The sequence below is a fragment of the Numenius arquata genome, chromosome 9, assembly GCF_964106895.1.
Source record: "Numenius arquata chromosome 9, bNumArq3.hap1.1, whole genome shotgun sequence".
NCBI lineage: Eukaryota > Metazoa > Chordata > Aves > Charadriiformes > Scolopacidae > Numenius > Numenius arquata.
In genome coordinates this window covers 45580329-45601072 of record NC_133584.1, presented here as the reverse complement: position 1 = coordinate 45601072, position 20744 = coordinate 45580329, and the positions used below count along the sequence as shown (strand labels likewise).

At 42.6% G+C, this 20744-nt stretch overlaps 1 protein-coding gene across 1 annotated transcript in view; it reads left to right on the top strand.

Annotated features, from left to right (window-relative positions):
- Positions 1-2034: 2034 nt before the first annotated feature.
- The window catches only part of ADAM17 (ADAM metallopeptidase domain 17), a 35638-nt gene continuing 16928 nt past the window's right edge, over positions 2035-20744 (top strand). Inside the window, exons 1-5 of the mRNA XM_074153357.1 lie at positions 2035-2241; positions 15130-15262; positions 16746-16879; positions 17794-17882; positions 19858-20026. Of these exons, the coding sequence (XP_074009458.1) occupies positions 2145-2241; positions 15130-15262; positions 16746-16879; positions 17794-17882; positions 19858-20026 (622 nt within the window). The 5' untranslated portion in view covers positions 2035-2144. The remainder of the gene's footprint in view (positions 2242-15129; positions 15263-16745; positions 16880-17793; positions 17883-19857; positions 20027-20744) is intronic.

Sequence of the window (20744 nt, the reverse complement as noted above, 5' to 3'; positions counted from 1 at the left end):
AATTAAGACATGAGCAGAGGAAAAGGATATATTATATACTTCAGAATGGGCATAATATATCTAAAAAAATACAGAAAGAGATAATTAGAATAATTATATAAAATATTATAATTTATTATGTAAATATGAAATAGTTCCACACAAGGGAAGACTAACAGAAATAAGACTTTTCATTTAGGAAAAAAAAAGCCTCACAGCATTACAATAGAACTCATGAATTACATGGAAGGAAAGAGTTATAAAAGGTATAAAACTCAACAATAACTCCTTTTCAAGAGGATTTGAGAGGATTTCAATAATCTTAGTGTACCAAGTACCAGAAGCTTGCTAAGTTCTGAAACCCACCAGCTGAACTGGGTATAAAAGCAGCACTCAGAGGTGAAAAGGCCATAGTGGAAAGCCTAAAAAGAACTTCCCATGTCCATGTTCCTCTGCTGGAACACTTCATTATCAGCCTTCTCTCCAATCTGTTTCAAACTGAAATGTTAACTTAAAAAAAGGTTCATTAATTAAGAATAGACAAAATGAACAGTAACTGATTCTCAAGACTAGCTGGTGTTCATCAAAGGAACCTGAGGATGCAGTAACTTAAATTCTAACTGGGGTGTAAATTCTTGCTTAAAACTTTCTTGGCATCTAAGGAGTGGGTTGTATCAAATGTTACATTATCTTTTTAAAAATATTTCTAGGGGAAAACTGGAGAACTATTGAGTTAAAAGTGACACCTGCTCTGCACAGATTAGTAGCAACTAGAATCAGTGCATACATGGACAGATATGATTTACTAGGGGAAGGTCAACATGGTTTTTGTCAACGTTACTTTTGCAAAGAGAAGTCTTGCCTTATACACTTGGTATGAAATTTTCGGAAGGTGTCAGCAAGCACTTCGATAAGTGCGGGAAGGGGAATCAGGGAAAATCAAGGAAATACGATGGTTGAAGTATAAATTGATTTAATAGGGTAAGACTAAATAATTAACAATAATACTAAAGAACCAGTCCTGATCCCAATACCAACATAAAATATACAAGCATTATACTCAGCCCATTCTATCAGCAGGGAGCTGTGCACTCCCAGCAGTGGACAGCAAATGTCAGACACTGTGAGCGCTACAGCTTCAGGCAGAAGGGAAGGGTTCAGGGGTCCAGCACTGGGGCAAGAAGTTCTCTGGACTGCCGCCATCAAGGGAAGAGAGAGAACTATACAGCAAACTTTCTAATTTATATTGAATTTGAATATATTGAATATTCAATGTATTGAATATTCAATATATTAAAATTGAATATATTGACATTCATGGTATGAAATAATCCTGTTGACAGCTTGGGTCAAGTGCCCAGATCTTGCTCCTCCTCATCCCTGCACCTGGCAATGCTCAAAACCACCAAGACCTTGAATCTCACCAGCTATAGCCTAGTTGGCTATAAAATAAATATGTTCATGGATTCAGACACTAGAGTCTTCAAAAAATTCAACTTTTCCAAGCACTAGAAATTAGTCCTGCAATGCTCAAACCAGGACAAGTGTGACTAAAGTCACTCACATGGACTGAGAGGAAACCACCTTCTACACGTTGCCAACATAACTGTGTGAGACGTTGCTGTGCATGTGGGATGTGAGAAGGCTGGAACTTCCCCCAGGGCGGTCCTGCATCCCGAGCTCACCCCAAAGAGGGGCAGCAAAAACCCTGAGCCCCCTCCCTTTCCAAAGGCGGACGGAAGGCCTGTGCTCCTGCCGGGAGACAGGTAAGGGCGCTCTGGCGAGGATGCCCCGAGAGAGCGAATGCCCTTGGGATGAAGAACGCTGCTCCCAGAGCCCCACGCCCTCACAGCGCAGCCGTCGCCACGGCGAGCAACCGCAGTGACACCGCCCACGCCGCACCTAGGGCGGGCTGTCCCCACCGCCGCCCCGCAGGAGCCAGGCCCCCAGCCGGGCCTCGCCTCCCCTCAGCGTCCGGCCCCGCCGCCTAAGATGGCGGCCCCGCCCGCACCCACAATGCTCCGCGGCTCAGCCGCCGCGCTTCCGGGTGCGGGCCCAGGAGGGCGGCGGGCCCGGCACGGCGCCAGGGGCCGCGGAGGGCGAAGTTTCTCCGACCGGATGCGAACGAGCGGGCGGACGGTGCAGGAGGGAGCCGCGCCCGGACCATGAGGCTCCGACTGTGGCTGGTCCCTGCCCTGGTGTTGCTGTGGGGGCCAGGCGGGCTGGAGGCGCTGGGGCGCCCGCCGCGCCGGCAGCGCTACGGTGAGGGGCAGGACGGGACCATGGCAGCCGCGGGAGGGGGAGGGCGGTGAGGGAGAGACCACTGCCGAGGGGCGGGCACCCCCGCCTCTCCCTAGGGGGGCAGTGGGGAGAGGGGTGTGGGGCATGGTTGGCGCTGTGGGGCGCGGGAAGGAGCTGGGAGGCCTGTGGACTGGGTGAGCGCCCGGCTGGAGGGCGGCCCGTGGCCGTGGGCAAGGCCGCGGCCTGCTCCCGTGGCCTGCCTCCGGGTGGGTGTGCGCCGGGGAGTGCAGGGGGCCCTGGAGACCGTGTAGGCCCCGTCCTCTCCTGCTGTGGTGGTGGTCCCCCTTCAGCTGAAGGCATCACTGGTGGTGGGCAGTGTGTTTGGGGGTCGCTATGTTCTGCACAGGGGTGGTGAGACCACTCTATCTTCACACCCAAGGTCTGCCGAGGAGTTTTCCTCACAGGAGTTTGCGTTATGTTAGGGCAGGATAATCACATAAATGGCTTCCTTTCATAGTTCTGGTTGGAGAGTCACTGCTGCAGAGAGAGCCTGAAGCTATTGCAGCTGAGTGTGACTTCTAGAAAGCTTAACACAGAGGAGAACCGTTGCTTTGTTTAACTTCTGTAAACTTAGTTTTGCATCAAAACTTTTACTTCTGAGTGAAGAAGTTGCGTTCTTCTGTTCAATAAGCAAAAGTTTATCACTGAAATGGCAGATGAGCTCTTGCAAGAGGCAGTAATCGTGTCTTACCCAGTCAGATGTCCTGTCTCCAGTTGGTGTGGCCAGTGGTGACTACTTCAAGTCCCCTTTGCTTAGATCTCTCAGTAGATTTCCCAACAGGTGTCTAGGCTGTGTCACTGTCCCCCTCTCCTGCACCTGAAGTGGAGAATTGTGGTTTTGTGCAGACCTCCACAGTCGGTGACTGCAGGAAGCTGGGAAGGAATAGGGCTCAGTGGTGGATGCTCCAGGAAGCGTAACAGAAACAGAACAAACACAGCACGTCCTTTCAACGTCAGGCAGGTCAGGGAGCTCCTCAAACAGAGGTTGCATCTTGGCCTGTCAGATTTTTATGTCTTCTAGAGTACTTGTCTGCTATGAATTTGTGTAATCTTTATCCATTAGCTTTCGCATTCTTGGCCTCCTTACCATCATGCCTGGACTGTGAGCTCTTCCATTTTATGAAATACTGCTTAGAGAAAAAGCTCCTTTCCTGTGTTTCTAAACTTTGACCATTTCTGTTATCAGAAATGGTCAATATAGAAGAATTATTAATTTTCTTCACACCTTTAGTGACTTTTACAGACCTGTGTAATTTCAAGGAATCGCAGAATTGTCAGAGTTGGAAGGGACCTCTAGAGATCATCTAGTCCAGCTTCCCTGCCAAAGCAGGATTGCCTAGGGCACATTACTCAGGACCGCATCAAGGCGGGTCTTGAAAATCTCCTGAGAAGGGGACTCCACAACCTCCCTGGGCAGCCTGTTGCAGTGCTCTGTCACCCTCACCGTAGAGAAGTTCTGCCTCATATTTGAGTGGAACTTCCTATGTTCCAGCTTGTGCCCGTTGCCCCTCGTCCTATTGCTGGGAACCACTGAAAAGAGTCTGGCTCCATCATCCTTCAACCCACCCTTTAGGTACTTGTAAACATAGATAAGGTCTCCCCTCAGCCTTCTCTTCTCCGGGCTAAAGAGCCCCAGCTCTTTGGGAGAGCTCCAATCCCTTAATCATCTTAGCTGCCCTACGTTGGACTCTCTCCAGTAGTTCCCTGTCTCCCTTGAACTGGGGAGCCCAGAACTGGATGCAGTATTCCAGTTGTGGCCTCACCAGTGCAGAGTAGAGGGGTAGAATGACCTCCCTCGACCTACTGGCCATGCTCTTCCCTACGCAGCCCAGGATCCCATTGGCCCTCTTGGCAACAAGGGCACATTGCTGGCTCGTGGAAACTTTGCTATTCACCAGGACTCCCAGATCCTTCTCCTCAGTAGTGCTTTCCAGAAGATCCACCCCTAACCTATATTGGTGCCTGGGGTTCTTTGTTTCCTTTGTAATCATTTTTTTTTTCTTTTTTTTTTTTAAGTGGGAAAAATCTTAGTCTATATAATAATTCTTACTATGAGAAAAAAATCCTGACTTTACTGGTCTTTGTTACTTTTGTCTATACACTTTCTATTTGTATTGGATTTTTATTTGAGGTGTATGACCAAGACTTCAAGGCAGTATTTGTGATGCAAAGGTACCATGGATTTATAATGATGAATGCTTTTGGTTTTGTTTTCTTCATGAGTGTTTTTTTCCACCTTTTTTGTTGTTTAGTAGTCACTCCAAGATCTCTTTTCTTTTTTTTTATTTTTGAGTGGTAACAACTATGTTGAAATACTTTGCTGTGTACATACAGCGAGAATTTCTTTTTCTGGTGTTATTTCACACATTCACATGCTGAATTTCATCAAACGTTTTGTTCTGTCATTCAGTAAACAAAATATATAAAAGCATTTTGTGAGGGAGATTGAAAAATCCAGGTGTGCTCCATTGTGTTGCATTTATCCACACGCTTCATTCTTTCAGAATGCTAGTATATATGAGGCACTACTTCCCTAGTATCTTATTTAGCCACAAGTCTAGTAGTTCACGGTTTGTTGTTATTACTGCCTGTTTGTCAGGTAGGGACATTGAGTGTATTTGTGATTAGGACCCGAGATGATACCTGGAATGGACACTGGTCCTGCGCTTACCACCTTTCAGGCTACCTGCAGCAAGCCCAGTAGCACAGGACTTGCATACCATGATGAGTAGTTGACCAGTTTAATTTTTTCAGTGCTTTATAACTCTTAAGTTAATACATTCATGTCCTGTTTGCTTCTTGCTCATTTTATTGGCTTGTTCTAAAGCCCCTTTTCTTGAGTCTGGGAGGCAGGTCTTCAGATTCATCCTATCAAGACAAGCTTTCCGGCATCATTTTAGTCTCCTCTGCAGTGAACACTAAGGTCAATTACTCTCTTACTTTTTGCTACTGGTCTTTAGCATCCATTCTTTGTCGTCTTTGCAGCTTACTTGTTTTACAAGCCCCTCTGATTATTTAGCTGGGTGGTTTCTTTTGATATAATAAAAAGCTATTTCAGGTATTAGCTTTATGCCGTTTACAAGCTGCCCTCCAAATAACTTTGCCTGTACTGTGGTTTTACGTTCATCTTTTGCTGTAGTTCTGTTGTCCTCATCTTGCACACAGCTTGGTTTTCTAAAATATCTTCTTTTCCTTCTAATAACTTCAACTGTGCTATTTTGAGAGCTCTCCTAAACCACAGAGCTTGAGTTTTGTGAACTGAAATCAGATTTCTGGCAAGCAGTATCTTTAAGGAAGTTTCAAGGGTTACCATTTTGTGATTTCTATGAAGAACTTTCTTGCTTGTTTCTCTAAAAGTTCAGTTTTTCAGGAAGGAAAAAAATGATCGTACAGTGAAAATAGAATTTGACAAAAAATAGAATAAGTAGATGTAAAGACATGGGTCATTTCCCAGCATTTTTCAGCTGAAGCAATCTCAGGGTGTGGTGCTCCAGCAGTCTAAACTGATCTAAATTGGGACTGCCACAATCCTGGCCTCAGCTTTCTCATCCCTTCCCCATTCCTGTGAGCACATTCATGGAGCTAAGCCACCTGGAAGCTAATCACTTTTTTTTTTTTTTTTTTCAGTAAGGGGTAGGGTGTCTTCATTTGGGTGTTTTCTGTTTGTGGAGTCCACTCCCTGGACTAGCGCACAGCATGAGTGTCCAAGTACCTGCCCTGTGTGTTGTGGGTTGGTAGGGGTTGTGCTCAAGGTGAGGCATGAAGGTAGGATGGGATCCACCTCAGTTTGTTGCCTTTAGATGATCTGGAAGCGGTGCTCTTTTTAATAATGTTGTCAGCAGGGATTAATTTCTGGGAGCAGTGTGACTCTAGTCAATATAATGTTGTTATAGTTTTGCCTCTGAAAAATTAATGTCAGGTCTTCTAAAATTTTTCTTTCCATTGCTGTTTATCTCTGAATGTAACCTTTTATAACTATTAAATATTAATGCTGTTTGTCTTGGAGCTCAGACTTATCTGAATGATAACAAGACAATGTACTTGAATAGCGGTGCAAATACTCAGCTTCACTGCTGTTGAATACATCACTGAGTATCTCTAAAGAGCTGCTCAAATCTGTTTTACAACAGAGTGTATTAGTAGCGTACTGCCACTAAGCAGCACGTATCCGGGATTGCCCAGAAAAGAGTCGATATGTAAAATGTGTCTTACTCTACTGTTTCAGATGAGATCTTTTTATCACAAGCTAGGCAGGGAACTAAAAGAAATAAGATAGCTGTTCCTCTCCTGGGCAGATGATATTCTTTGAATCGCTCACTGGTGGTCTTTCTACCTGCTATATTGTACTAATAAAATCTGAGGGAGGTAACCTGGACCTGAATTGTTTTTCCTCCCCACTGCTCAAATACCACACAGAACTCAAGAGGAAAAGAAATGACCCATTATAAACCATTGTACCAAATGGTTTGGTACAAACCTACATAATACACATCAAAAGGCTAAAATTTACGAATTGTAGAGTGAAAAAAACAAATGATAGTGGTATTGATGAATAAACTGGGGGAGCTGAGTTATACAGAGGTCAGCATAAAATCATTTGCAGTCAGTTTTGAATTCTACTTCACACTTGGTGTGACAAAGCACAGGAAGTCTGTAAGGTCAGGAACGTAACCAGCTGCCGAAGAGTTAAGGGGTGGGAGGTTTAGCGCAGTGTCAAAAGTGTGCAGTGAGATAATTAGCAACAAAATCCTTATGCAAGATTAAATTTTGTCCTTCTGGACTGAAGCATCTGTTAGAGACTAAGGCAAGACCTAGATAAGGGCCAAGTGACTAATTTCCTGACTGTAGTCTGCCAGTTTTATTACTGTTTTTTATCCCATTTTAAAATGCTTTTAAGCAAGACGACTGTTTTGGATTGAGCTGGTTTTGCAGTTTGATTCCACAGGCTGAGGGCTGGGTGTGCATCTCACCATGCACTACGTGGAGGAGAATCCAAGAACACACAGCCTAATAGCAGTATGTTGCAGAGTGCGATACCTGCCTGTGATGCTGCGGGATTATTTCAAAATCATTGCAAGAATTTGTAGATGCAGCGTCTCCATAGGTGGTATTGCAGGCGAAGTGGTAAATACACAGTCTTCTGTTCGCTTTGTCTCCATATAAGCAGCAAATTGTTCATGTAGATGTGCACTGAATGCAAATTATCAGTGTGATTTTTGTGCCGTGGATTGGCAATCTATTCTTTGGAGGTTCTTAATATCGAGGTTTTAAAGTACTTTTCTTGAGTTTGTTTTCTTTTGGTCATGTGAATCAGTCCATGTTTTTATTTCCAACTGGAAAAAAAAAAAAAGAAAATATGATAGAAGTGTAATTCCTGAGAGAAGTACTCAAAGTCAACAAAGTAAAGAATGTCAACACTAGATTAAATTCTAATTCTTAATAATTATTATTCTAATTATTAAGAATTATTAAGAACATAACCAAGTGCTCAGTGTGAGTTTGGTTTTCAGTGCTGCCAATTTGGTTTGATCTCTAAGCAGCCAAAAAGGAAAATTCTTGTTTGCCTTTAAGATTTGGGGTGGGTTTATCTTTCTTTCCCCCCACCGTAAAAGCTAAAAGCTGAGAACTTAACTGCTGCTGTTCGTTGCTGATAGCAGCAGTGACTCATCTCAGTTTCACGCTTCTGCTGCTCTGGAAGTTTTTTGTGTGTGCGTGCGGGAGCCCCAGTGTGGGTTTCTGCTCTGTGGCTGGAGGAGCCGGTGAGGAAGTGCAGCCCGCCAGCTCTTCAGTGCAGGGTTCTCCTGATTGCACTCTAATGTTACACCAGGATTTAATTATGTGTTTAGTAGTCAGTAGAGATTTATCTTGGAGATAGAAGTTTATATTTAACTTCTGTTATAAACAGCTTGATTCTTTTTTCGCCCCAGCTTTTTTATAAACTGCAGGAGTCCAAGTTTGCTATCAAGGGAAGTCCTTTGCTGTGTGTAATAAAAGGTTAACCAGGAACCAGGTTTCTTTAGCAAAAAGCAGTACATCCTGCTGTCCTGTTCTACAGATTTCATATGCCACACTCAAACTTGCTTATTTTGGGGATACCCTGCAATCCTCTCAATGGTTCTGATGGTCCTCCTCATGTCTTTTGTTCTTGCAGATGTATGAGACCGTCCTGCTTGCCAGCCTGCAGCTTGTATGCTTTATAGCCCATATTTATGTCACTCGTGCCCTGCATCTCTTCACAATATCCATCCCTGTCTTCCTGTGCTGCTGTTAATATGCATTATTTGTACTTTTTTTTCCTTCCTTGATACTTGCATTTTTAACCTGTGTAGGTACGTGGACTGGGCGGTGGGAAGGGAATGGGGCTCTGTTCGGCAGGGAGGACCCTATAGCTGCACCTGTAGCTGCCACCCACTTGATGCTGATCTGTAATTACAGAGCTGTTGAACAAGAACATGGTATCCCTTCCATTCCCTGGTTTCCTTTCTCAACTTTTTAGATTGTTACTGAAATCCTAAAGTTCTGCCCCTCAGTACCTGTGACGTGCCTTGAAATTTGGAAGATCCTATCTGAGTGAGTCCATTATCCACAAGGAGAAGAGATGCAGTCAGATGGGGAGAAGGGATTGGTCTCACAAGTGTAGCCCAGACAGTAATTAGTCTCTATCTAGAATCAGCTCTAATCAGACTTACTTTGTGACAGAGCAGGATTTTGTGGTGTGGTATCTAAGCACATCTAAGTAACGAGGTTGACAGTTTTTGGAGAGCCAGACAAATGATCTGTTTCCAGAGAAGACTACATCCTGTGACTTGGCTGTTCTTGTCTGCAGGATATGTGAAAGCATGTGATTTTTTGGGGGTTTGTTTTTGAGCATTGAGTCATATGATGCTGTTCTGGTTTAAGATGAGACAGCTGTATTGCCCTCGTTTCACTTTAAATATGAGGTTGTTAATTCGGTGGGCTTCCTTATGTTTTTTATAATGTCAATATTTGAGCAGGATATTGCTTTTTTTTTTTTTTTTCAGGAAGTGCTTTCTACTTTCACTAATAGGACATACTGAGTTATTAAATCAAGTAGATCAAACAGAATAAATTTTGTTCTTCACTGGTCCCTATTTAAGATGTGTTTAGTGAAGGAGAAAATTTGCAAGGTTGGAAGCGTGTGAGGTAACATGTAGGAGCCATTGGATGCATTCTGCTGTATTCAAAACCACCAGAAATAGCAGTTTAAATATCTGCACAGCTTCTGCTGAACAGAATTTGCACCCTTAAGGAAATATTTGCGCAGTTCGGCAACAGATGTCTATTTTACTGTAGGGGGAAAAATCTTTGGAGTAGTATAAGGGTGCAGCTGTATGAGCAAGTTTTTCCTGAGATGAGCTACAGGGTGTTTTGTATGTTGTTAAGTTTTCACGGTGTCTATCACTGGGCACTTGTCAATGTGTGATAAGTACAGAGTAGTTTACCCTGTGTAACTGCAGGAAAACTATACTATGGAGTAGCTGGTAGAGGGTAAATCGTCAGCCTGCCTTTACCTCCCAGTGCAAGGTCTGTGTAACCGTACCCTGAGGCTTTGTCTGCACTGGTGACTAACTGAATTTGGTCACCTTGTTTTCTCACGTGGTTCAGCAAGTTTGGTGCAGCTGGGATCAAGTCAAAAACATGCCTTTTAACACATTCAGCAATGCTGATGTGGCTCGCCATTCTTACTAACAGGTTTGTCTAGAAATGTGTTTAAACAGAGAGTGTAAAGCTTTATCCTGTTATGGTTTATAAGCAGTCTGATGTATGTTTGGTTCTTGCTTTGAGCCTGTTTCTCACACAACTTCTGTTCATGTATACTTGATGAGCAAAACAGCAGCCACTCTTTGGTGGAAACAAATAAATGTGATTTATCTAAACTGTTAAAAGCATGGGCTGTTTTGTGGGGGATAAGCGTTTCAGTTTACTTTGTTTTCCGTCTTTGGCAATGGCTTGGTACCAGATGTACCGGAGAAAGATGTAACACACGTGTAATGAGCTGTTATGGAACAGCTTTCCCACAGATGGATCTTCTCAACACATCCTCTTCATCAACAGTCATCTCAAAGCAGTGTAAACTGTTACGAGAAGGTACCCATAAACATTTAGGTGTGACTGCATCACCTCCTGCCTGGTGAAGGCCGTTTGCGTGCCCAGTTGAGGTATGAACACATTGGCCTTCTCCATTAGCACTCCCTGGAATGGTGCTCCAGTCAAACAATTCCTCTGTATTGCAGCCAGTAACCGGCTGTTGCCACAAACACAGGGGCAGCTGTTTTATGTAGGGTGGTGGAAACTTGCTTTAGCTCTTATGGTTCAGGTTGGAAAGACTCCAGAATGTGTTTCCTGGTCCAAATTCTGACTGAGGCTGCGAATTATATTTGAAGTGACTGTATTTGGTTACTTTAATTAGAATATTTTTATGTATAAAGAGCACCATCATTTGAAGAATTAAAAAAAAAAATAAAAGCAATAAAGAATATGGAGCCCTTCAACCGTTCAGTCACTGCCTGGCCAAATCAGAAAAAATGTTATCAGTTAGCTGCTCACAAGCTTTTGTTAAGCATTTGATATCTATTGGAAATCAGCTCAAAATCAGTACCTGGATTGTAGTCAACAAGTGCAACACAAAATACAGCTGGAGCCCTTTTTTCAGGCTTGAAGGTACCAACGATTTAACAGTCACACAGCAAACTTCTCCCCAAGCCTGTTTGTTCTGGGCCTGCTCTCCGTAGGCTTGTCATCCCATCCCAGTGCTTTTTGACAGGAGGTTTATTTCTGCTTTTATTGCCTTTGGGATGGTTGGAAAAATAACTGCAATCATTGCTGCAGATCCCTCTGATGCTCTTGTGGTCATTTTTAAATCCTGAAAGTAATATGTTTAAATATTGTTGGATCTTGTGTCTTAAGTAGAGACATTTTTCTATTATCAGATAGGTATGAATAGAGTTTTTCAAAATATTAATTATATCTCCTGGGTTAGAACTTCATGATTCCAGATAAGCCTAACCTTTCTATAAATACTACAGTTCAAAAGAGTACTTATGAAATGGCTGACTTGCCACATTCACATGTTGCTTTCCGGGCAATAGACTGGGCATGAGATCATGGGAATTTACTGTTCTGCTTATGAAAGCTGAGCTGGTTGAAGAAGGATGCCATTGGTATTTGAATTGGTAGCTGAGCACTTGAAGGGAAACCTCCTCTTTTAAAAAATATGTGGTGGGCTCCAACTTGGTGAGCTGAGCTGTTGCCCAGCACATTCTTGAGCTCTTTGCTGCTGGAGTAGATTGGTGCAATATGTACTGGCCCGTAATTTACCTTAAAGATACTTTCCTGTGTCTTATAAGTTGCAAAGTCTAGTGGCAGTAGGCTTTTAGCCTTGAAATGAGATGGAAGAAAAGGAGGAAACAGTGAGTTCAAAGCTGGGGGATGAAGTAAAGTCACTACTGTGGATTTCTTCTTGAGGACTTTGGGGTTATTGTCTTTGTCACCAGTGTTCCTTCCCTGTTTCTCTTACAATCCTGAGATGTGTTATGTTCTGGCAAGGTCGTGTCCCCCCTCCTCAAGGGGAGAAGGTGCAATGAGGTGAAGGTTGGCAGTTGTAAATAAATAAATAAATATTTGGGATATCAAGATGAAATTAAGGTCATCCTCTCCAAAAAGAGAGGAGTGCAGAAATCTAGGAGGGATCAGAAGGAAAGGAGCTACAGGAAAGTGGTTTGGGAAGACCTGAGTCAGCTCAGTGCTGTTGAAGCCCATGGGAAATGGCTGTTGGACCATAGTGAAGAAAATGAGGAAGGAATGCCAGAAAAATTACTAAACTTCAATAAAAAGTAGTCAAGTATATGCTTGCTGTGGCTCCCATCCACTGACTGCTGTACGGTTGGACTCTGTACAGTTCTGTATTTTTTAAAAAATAATGACACTTTATCTTTTATTTTCAGTAAGCCGTGATCATGGATTCATTTTCACAGTATGAAAATTTTACAGAAAAATTTTGGTTTGAGTGTGTTACCAGTATATTTTTTCCATATCTGTCTGATACTTGAATTAGTTCACAGATTTAGGTCTGGCAGCAGCATGTCTTAAGTCTTTACTTATGTTGCAAGTAAAATTAAAAGCAAACAAATTTAGGAAGAGTAAGAGGAAATACGAACAAGTGCATTCTTGTTTCAGGGTTACAGGAACTAGGAGTGTCCTGTGTTTCATTTGTTACTTTAACAGAATCATCTTACTCATCTTCATCAATTCTGTAGGTCTTGTTCTTGCTACCCTTCCCATGTCTCTGTGAGGCATTTCTGGAAGGGTGTTTGTGTGTGGTGAGGTAGAGCAGGACTTCTGAAGTTCTCCTTGCCTACCAAATAAAAGAACCTGATTTCTTTACCAGACTTCTCAGGCCTCATGCCACGAAACTGAGACATCTTGTCTGGCCATAATGGCAGCTGCATCTTGCTCTTTGGCATGACCTTTCCCTGGTTCTGGGCAATATTTTGCAAGCAGAGGTGGGAAGGGGCAGGAGTGGTGTTTTACAGCTGGGATTGTGCCTCTTGGGCAGACCTTGTGCTTGGCAAGTCCCTGTGTCAGTAAGTCCTCAAGCAGTGGAGTGGTACCAGGAGTGGTACCGCACCTCTCTTGATTCGTGGCCCACATACCACATGCTTGCTCTATATCATGAACCAACATTTGGTATCCCATATATCAACATTCACTTTAATTGAGGGGTCTGCTCTAGCTGAATGTGTTGAAAGAATCTCAAGTTTAATTAAAAAAGTTTAGGACTAGACAGTTTAATGAGGGTGTTTTTCAGAATTGATTTTCCCTGCCTGTCCTTACCCTCCTCCCAGGTGGTTCTGGATGAGGGTGGGTGCCAGACTATAAGCAATGAATTATGATGGGCTTTTTAAAGAAAAGGGATGTTTTGGGCGTTTTTAGGTATTTGCCCACTGCGTGGCTCTAGTGAACCCACTCTGCAGCATGGGGCAAGCGAACGATGATGGTGCTGCCTGACGTGCAGCAACAGGGCGCGGAAGGGGAAAAAAACCCACAACACGAAGGTGGTGGTGGAAACTTACCTTTGCATATAACCGAAACGCACGGTAATCGATTGCAGGTGTTCTCAACCTGTGGGTTGTAAACAGAAATCAGGAAATTACAACTGCACTGCCCTTCCTGTGTTGCTCAACGGCAGGGGAGGGGCAGCTGGGTGGGAGAAGCCTGGGAACCGCTGCTCGGTGGCTTCTGCTGCAGGAGAAGGCAGCCATGTCACCACTCTGTCACTTTGCTGGTTGGTCTGGTGAAGGGCTGTGAGGGTCATCTTTGTGTCTACAGCTCCCTCACTTCCAGTGGACACAAGCACACGTGTACGCATACACTAGTGGTTAATTCTCACCCTCCCCCTCGCAAAGGAAAAAGCGAGGTGCTTGCCTTGGCCCAAACAGTGTGCCTGTTCTTAAAGGCTTTCTTGGGCTTTCGAGGCATGTATTTGGGGATAAATGAAAAAAATGATGGTACTGATTGTCAGGTTCAAAAAGAAAAAAATTGTTTCAGGAGCTATACCAACCTAGATTTCAATTTGTCGGTCTTTGCTTGTTGCACAAGACCCAGTAAAACTCAGCTTCCTAGTGATGCTGCTCATTTAAAAGTCCAATAAAACACATGAGGTTACTTTGCTGGGTGGTGTAAGATAGGGATCAGGGGCTCTAAAGAATTGGAAGGCCATCTTCATTTAATAAAATTTGGTAGCTGTCATGTATGGTTTAGAAGCACAACTGGAAATGGAGGGGAAAAAATGATAATTTTTTTAGATAAAAAATGACTGGATGAGCTCTTTGCCTCTTGTGAAACACAGCTGGCTCCTCATTTGGTGCAGTGAAAAGAGTGAACATCTCTGACAGGAGGAAGATGGTAATGTGGGAATAAGGGCCTCTAATTAAGGCTGTAAATAGCAAATGAATTGATCAGTGCTTGTGGAAGCGAAGGTGGTTGTCAGGTGTCTTGCTGGGTGGTGGGTGCTCTGGAGAGGAGGAGTGTGGGGGTGGGTACCTCTGGTGAAGGGATGCTTTAGAAAGCAGCAGGAGGCTTTATCAGCAGAAGTCAAACACTGTTGAGAACCATCTTGTGCACTTGTTAATGGTGGAAGTACCTGCAGAATATTGACCTGAATTTGTAAATTGTGTGCTGCTCCACACAGGTGTTTGGGCCCTTGGTCTCCCTCCTCTGAGCAGGTTTTCATGTTCTGAGTAAGGAAATCAAAGGTGTTTTGTGTGATGATAAGGTACTGAGAAACTGGGGTACCTGGAGGTGCCTCATTAGTTATTTCTGATTGATTGAGCTATGCAGCCATCTGTTTTCTGGATCCTGTCAGACAGAAAGGTAGTAAATGCAGTCCTGATCTGCATTGAATTTGGTAGAAGTTTCCAATGTTAAATTATTTTCTTCCTCAGACTCATATGGGGACCAGCAGGCAAGGAGGAGAGTGATTCGCTCCAGAGCAGTAGGGATATTCTCCCCAGTTTCCAGAGGGCAGCCAAGGAGGGCATTGGCATCTCCACAGCTGTGGCAGTAAAACTGATGGCTTGGTTGCTCTAAAATTGCTATAAGAACTGAGCTAAATTCTTTGTTTGCGTCTCTCAGATCGTGTCTTGTCTCGCACAACAATTTCTACTTGCCTGCACAAAATGCACCTTTACAGAAATGTACAACAGTTATCCTCAATTAGAGCAACAGTGATCTTAGGTTGAAATGAGAGGCTCTGTTTTGCTGTTTTATGTGTGCGTTTGTGAAAAAGAGAGTCTCCTGAAACTAAAACTTCCCTTGTTGTTCTTCCAGACACGGTTGAGTCCATGCTTTCAGACTATGACATCCTTTCTCAGTCTAGCATCCAGCAACACTCACTGAAAAAGAGGGACCTCCAGCCTGAGACGCACGTGGAGAGGCTCTTAAGTTTTTCAGCCTTGCAAAGGTAATTAAATCACCAGCAGTGAAATAGTTGCTGATTATTTCAGTTATTCATGATGAATATGCAGTTCCAAACCCAGAAATAGTTATCTTGTTTTCTGTCATGACTGGTCAGTTCTTGGAAGTTAGTGATCTGCATGGTTATGACTTCAGAGAGGCTTGGAGGAAACAGAGAAATAAGTGAGTTGCATTGTATTGCTCTCTTTGCTGAAGTGGCAGTGATTTTAAGATTTCTTTTGCTTTGTTCTTAGCTTTAGTTTTATGTAGATTACTTCCACTGATTGAGGTAGAAGTGGGAACCAACCCATCTTGGCAACATAGTCATACTTCTGGGCTGTCCTCTGGTTCTCCAAAATCTCTGCTTTCAGTTTGGGGAGTGCATGTGGTCTATTGCCCAAGAGGTTGTTTTTTGTTTGTTTGTTTTTTCATGGAGGTTTAATCTTCTTCCTACTGAGTGTAAATTTCCCATTCAATAAAACAGTTTTGTTTTTTTAACAAGATGAAGGGAAACAAGGGAAATAGAAGCACAGGTAAAAGGGGAAGGAAGAGGTAGAAGAGAGCAAGCACAAAGGTTGTAGGGATGCTATTCTGAGTGTCAGAAAAGCGCCTGACAGGTATCCAAATGCTGGAATTGTGAATCTGAAATGGGAGAGCAGGGCAAGAGTAACGCTTTGTATTAACAAGTGTAGGTTGATTTTGTTCATCTGATGTCTTTGTCTGCTGTGTTCTTGTGTGCCTTCCCCATCTGTCACCTACAACTACAACTGTCATGCAAGTTGTTGTGAATATTTTTAAATCTCTAAATCTTTAGAGGGGGTAGCAAGTATAAAAGGTTAATGAGATCAAATGTCTGGCTGTCCCTGCCTCCCACCCCCTGACTTTATGGTGAGGTTGCAATACTGCCAATGATAATTGCAGAGGGACGTACCAAAAATCTTTGACCCAAAGCCCACGTAAACCAAGAACCCATGTGGCTCCTTCCAGAGAAAGTTCTCTACTTACTTCTTGGGATAGCCTTCAGGTTTTTTTGACGCTATATTATAAAAATCTACAGAGTTCAGATTTCTGTTTATATTCTTCTGACTATATTATTTTGGAAAATAAGAACTTTAAAATAATTTAACTTCAAATAGATAAACAAATTATTTGGTCTGATTTTCTATTAATAGTTACTGGTAACTAGTTTTGCTTCACTGCATATGAAGAAGGTCCATCATGAGTAAACCATGACTGTTTGGGCGGTAGGGTGTGTGGGGTTTTGTTTTTTGTTTGTTTGGGTTTTTTTTATATGATTTTGTTTTTAATTAAACATCTTTGACAGTTTAAAAATGTTTATAGTTATGAATTACACAGCATATGTTTTTGTAGCCTGCTTATCAGAGTTAATGCTTTTGAACTTCTTTGGGACCCTCAGTAAAATGGAGTCTGGATGTGTCTGTTGTGTGCATACTTTGCTTAAAAATAAATGGAAGTAAATTCTTTTACAGGCACTTTAAATTATACTTAACTGCAACTGCTGAACACTTTTCAGAAAAATTTCAAGCATTAATTGTGGATGGTGAAGGCAAAGAAAAGGAGTATCGTGTTCAATGGCAAGACTTTTTCACTGGACATGTCGTTGGTTAGTATGGACTAGACTGTTTCAGTGCTGAGAAAGCACAGCTTTGCACAAGTCTCTTGGCCAAAGTAAATGATATATTGCCCTCATTTTCGTCAGATACAATTAGGATGAACAACAAACTCAATTCTCATGCCCCTTGGATTTTCTGGGTTTGTTTTTTGTGGGTTTTTTTGGTGGGTTTGGGTTTGGTTTGTTTTTTTGAGTTATTGCACCAAGGTTCTAAGATTAGGACTCTTCTGTTCGGTTTGGCAGAACACAAAGGTATAATTTACTCAAGCAGCAGCTTGTGATTTTTTTGAAAATGATGAAGGTGGCTTTAATTACAACTGGAATGTAGGACTTAAGTGTTCCTTGTCCTGGAACACAAAGCCCAGGTAGTGATGATGCGGTGTTGCCCAGATTGTTATATTAAAAGTCTTTAAGATGGTTCTTTGCAGACTGCTTTTCTGTAAAGAAAGGGTATCTTGCTTCAGTTAAGTCCAGCACTAATGTTTCTGCCAAGTTGTTTTGATTTTCATGTTGCCTTTGTGATGTGGTGAAAGTCTTTTCCACTGGAATGCAGGCTGACGCCATGAAACTGCTGTCTGATAATGGTAAGATGCAAGCTGCTTTTGCTGGCAGAAGTATTCTGTGTCCCATTGCTAATCCCTACAACCATCTAAACTCCTCCTGCAAAATTATCAACTAAATCTAAGTCTTGATGACTATAACCTTTGGGAAGTTAGGGTTGAGGGAGAGTGCTGGTTCATTTATTATTTGTTTTGTTTTGTTTTCTGTAAACTGGACAGTGTAGTGGACTGAGTAAGGTAATTTGACTTGAAGTTTAAAGCCTATTAAGAAAACCAACAGGATCTGTGAAGGAGTGCATGCCAGTAGAGCCAAATTAATTTATTTTTTCCTTGCTTATGTTAAAGGAGAGCATAATTCCAAGGTTGTGGCACATATTGGGGATGAAGACTTTACAGTAAGAATCAATACTGATGGAGAAGAATACAATATAGAGGTACACTTTACTGTTGAAAAGCAGTATTTAAACAATCATCTCTCTTCTCTGTGGGTGTTTCTAATTATTCACACTGACACCTCTGTAGCTCAAAATAGACTTGGTGGTGGTGTTTGTTTTGGGGTGAGGAGGGAGAGAAATATGAAACCAATTTGACTTTCGCAAGTGCTGAGTTTTATTAGTGAGTGACATTCTCTAGCATTTGCATGTTTGAGATACATCAGGGAGAAGGTATGTTTCAAACAGGAAGGGGTTTTAGAAACAGAAATGGATAGCATTAGTAATTAATGGTGATCGTGTCCTTTAAAATAAACTGTATAGCCTTCTGAGCAGAATTGAGGTCTGCTGAGCTTTCTAAAATTTTGGCTTTCTTACATCTTGGAATTTTTCCCATTCATAGAGCTTTATTTGAGAATCTTTTACTTTTCCCTGCTCCTTTGTTTCTGTTTTTCTCCATTTTCATTGCTTGTGTTATTTTAAACTATTGGTTTAAAAATATTCAACAAATACATAATTAGAGACTGTCCTAATGAGTTGTTCAGTGCAGTATATTCCCAGACACAAACTGTATTAGAATGGCTGAATAACAGTAATTATGACTGTTATATTGATATTGTAATTGTCTCTAAACCCAAGGATATGCAGAATTATGGGTAAACCTGGGAAATCTAGTCATATTAAAGTATAAAAATGTGATTAGAATCCCCAAACCACTGTGCTTGTGTTTTACATTAAGAGCATATAGTAGTTGTTTGATTGCGATTTAAAGCGTTTTTGTGTTTGTGGTCCTGAGTAAGGTAAGCACATCTTGGTTTTCTGTGCAGCCACACCCCTTACTCCCCACTGGCTGTGTCTGTACAGCTAAATAAAAGCAGGCAACGGCATAGAGGCTCTGGCTTGCCCCTCACTAGCCCTGGATAAGACAATGCCTGTGTCCAGTCAGAGATGATGTGGGCCAGAGACAGTTCCCAAAAGGCAACATGGACAAAGCCACTGCCATTGCCTGCCTTTGCTTTTGCTGTCTTCCTGCGCCATTTGGAAAGGCTGTGGATGTTTGTATAAAGCCTGGTGCACTCACACCTTACCCAAAGGTGTGAAATGTGCCCTCAGTTTTGTGCTGCAGACACGTGGCTGCTGGACCCACACAGCCTTCAAGTTTCAGGATCTTTTTGCTGTAAACCAAAAGCATGGTATGTTAAAGAATAGTTGTCTCAAGTTGGAAGATCGCTGCCTAAGGGCCAGAGGAGACCCAGACCCAGGTCCTCTGCATTGTGGATGTGGGCAATCTATGCTACTTGGCCTTGCCCAAAGAACAGATTCTGTCTGTGTGATATTTGGTGGCATTGCTGTAGCTGTTATATACAGATAATAAAAGGGACATGTCGGTAAAGGAAAAGTATGATTAGTATGCATGTGCTATGGGAATTAGTGTCTTATGTTGGGCTTTCGTGGTTTTCTTGTTTTCTTTTGGTTTTGGAGAAATTTTCAGGCTCATAAGTGACTTGTGTAGCTATCGAACATTGAAGAGCCTGCCTTCTGCTGTGAAGAGCATGTTCTGCTGTGCAGTTAGGTATTCTCTGTTACCTGCCAGCTCCAGTGCATTTGTTAACATAGTTTAAGCACCTCATCCCTGGCTGTGCCAGTCTCCATACTGTTCTGGAGGGAGCGGAGCAGCCTCCTCAGCTTCCTCATATTCTGGAGGGGAAGAAAAATTCTGCCCTTTCTACAGCCTTATCAGGTGACTGCCGCTGCTCTGTTGAGATAATCTTAGATTTTTTTGATGCTTGTGTAACATAAGAGAGTTCAAATCTGTTGGCTTTCTTGAGGACATTTTTTTATCAGTAGACTTATTGCTGTGGGTGAAATTATCATAGTCAATGCATTTGTGTGCGTGTACATGGAAAGCTGTCTGCTTACACAGACTTAGGCTTTGCATTCACCGTCTTCCTAACTAATTGCATTTCTGTTCTGTCAGCCACTGTGGAGATTTGTAGATAATGCTCAAGATGAAAGACTGCTGGTCTACAGGTCTGAAGATATTAAAGACTTCTCAAGATTGCAGTCCCCTAAAGTGTGTGGTTATTTAAAGCTGAATGAAGAAGAACTGTTGCCAAAAGGACTGGAAGACAGGACACAAAATGAAGGTGAGTGTCCGTACCTTGGGAGAGCAGCATCTTTGAAACAAATGCTTGAATCCTGGCTATGTCAGAAAGTAAGATCAGAATAATAAGGGCAATAATCTGTGTTGCTGCTTCTATTTTAACTGTTAGCTCTTTCAATTCATTGATGGGGGAAAAAAAGCAGCACTCTTCCTCATGCCCATTCCCTGTCCAAAACAGCCCCAACAACTGATGAAAGGAAGAAACCATCACTCAGGGCAAGTTTCTTCCTGGCTTGCTGAAAGGATGTTTGGCCCTACCGAAGTGTTGGCCAAGGAGAGGAAGCGATTTCATCAGGCCTAGGTCATGTTTGTTGTGATAGCTGGCAGCAATGTAGGGGCGCTTTCTGAGGCGAATGTTAAAACAACTTCTGTGCCCTGTGCAGCAGGACCTGTTTGGCCTCAGTGGTGGCTCAGAGAATCCACCTTGAGCTATGATGGGGTTTTGAGAGTTTTTTTGTCCCTTTTTCCTCCATCCTTTGCTGTGTCAGCAGGGGTTGGGGTAATGACTAGGAACAGGAGGAGGAGAGGTGTTAAGGCTGAGATGATGACCATAAAAGTTCAATAAGTAAATCTGTTGATACTCAGTTTCACTAGTATATACATATGTTTCCTCACAAGAAGTTTGAAGGCTCTTAGGAAGACAAAATTTAAGAATAGTTATTAAAAAAAACCCCAAATTAAACATTCCCATTCTCCCCCCA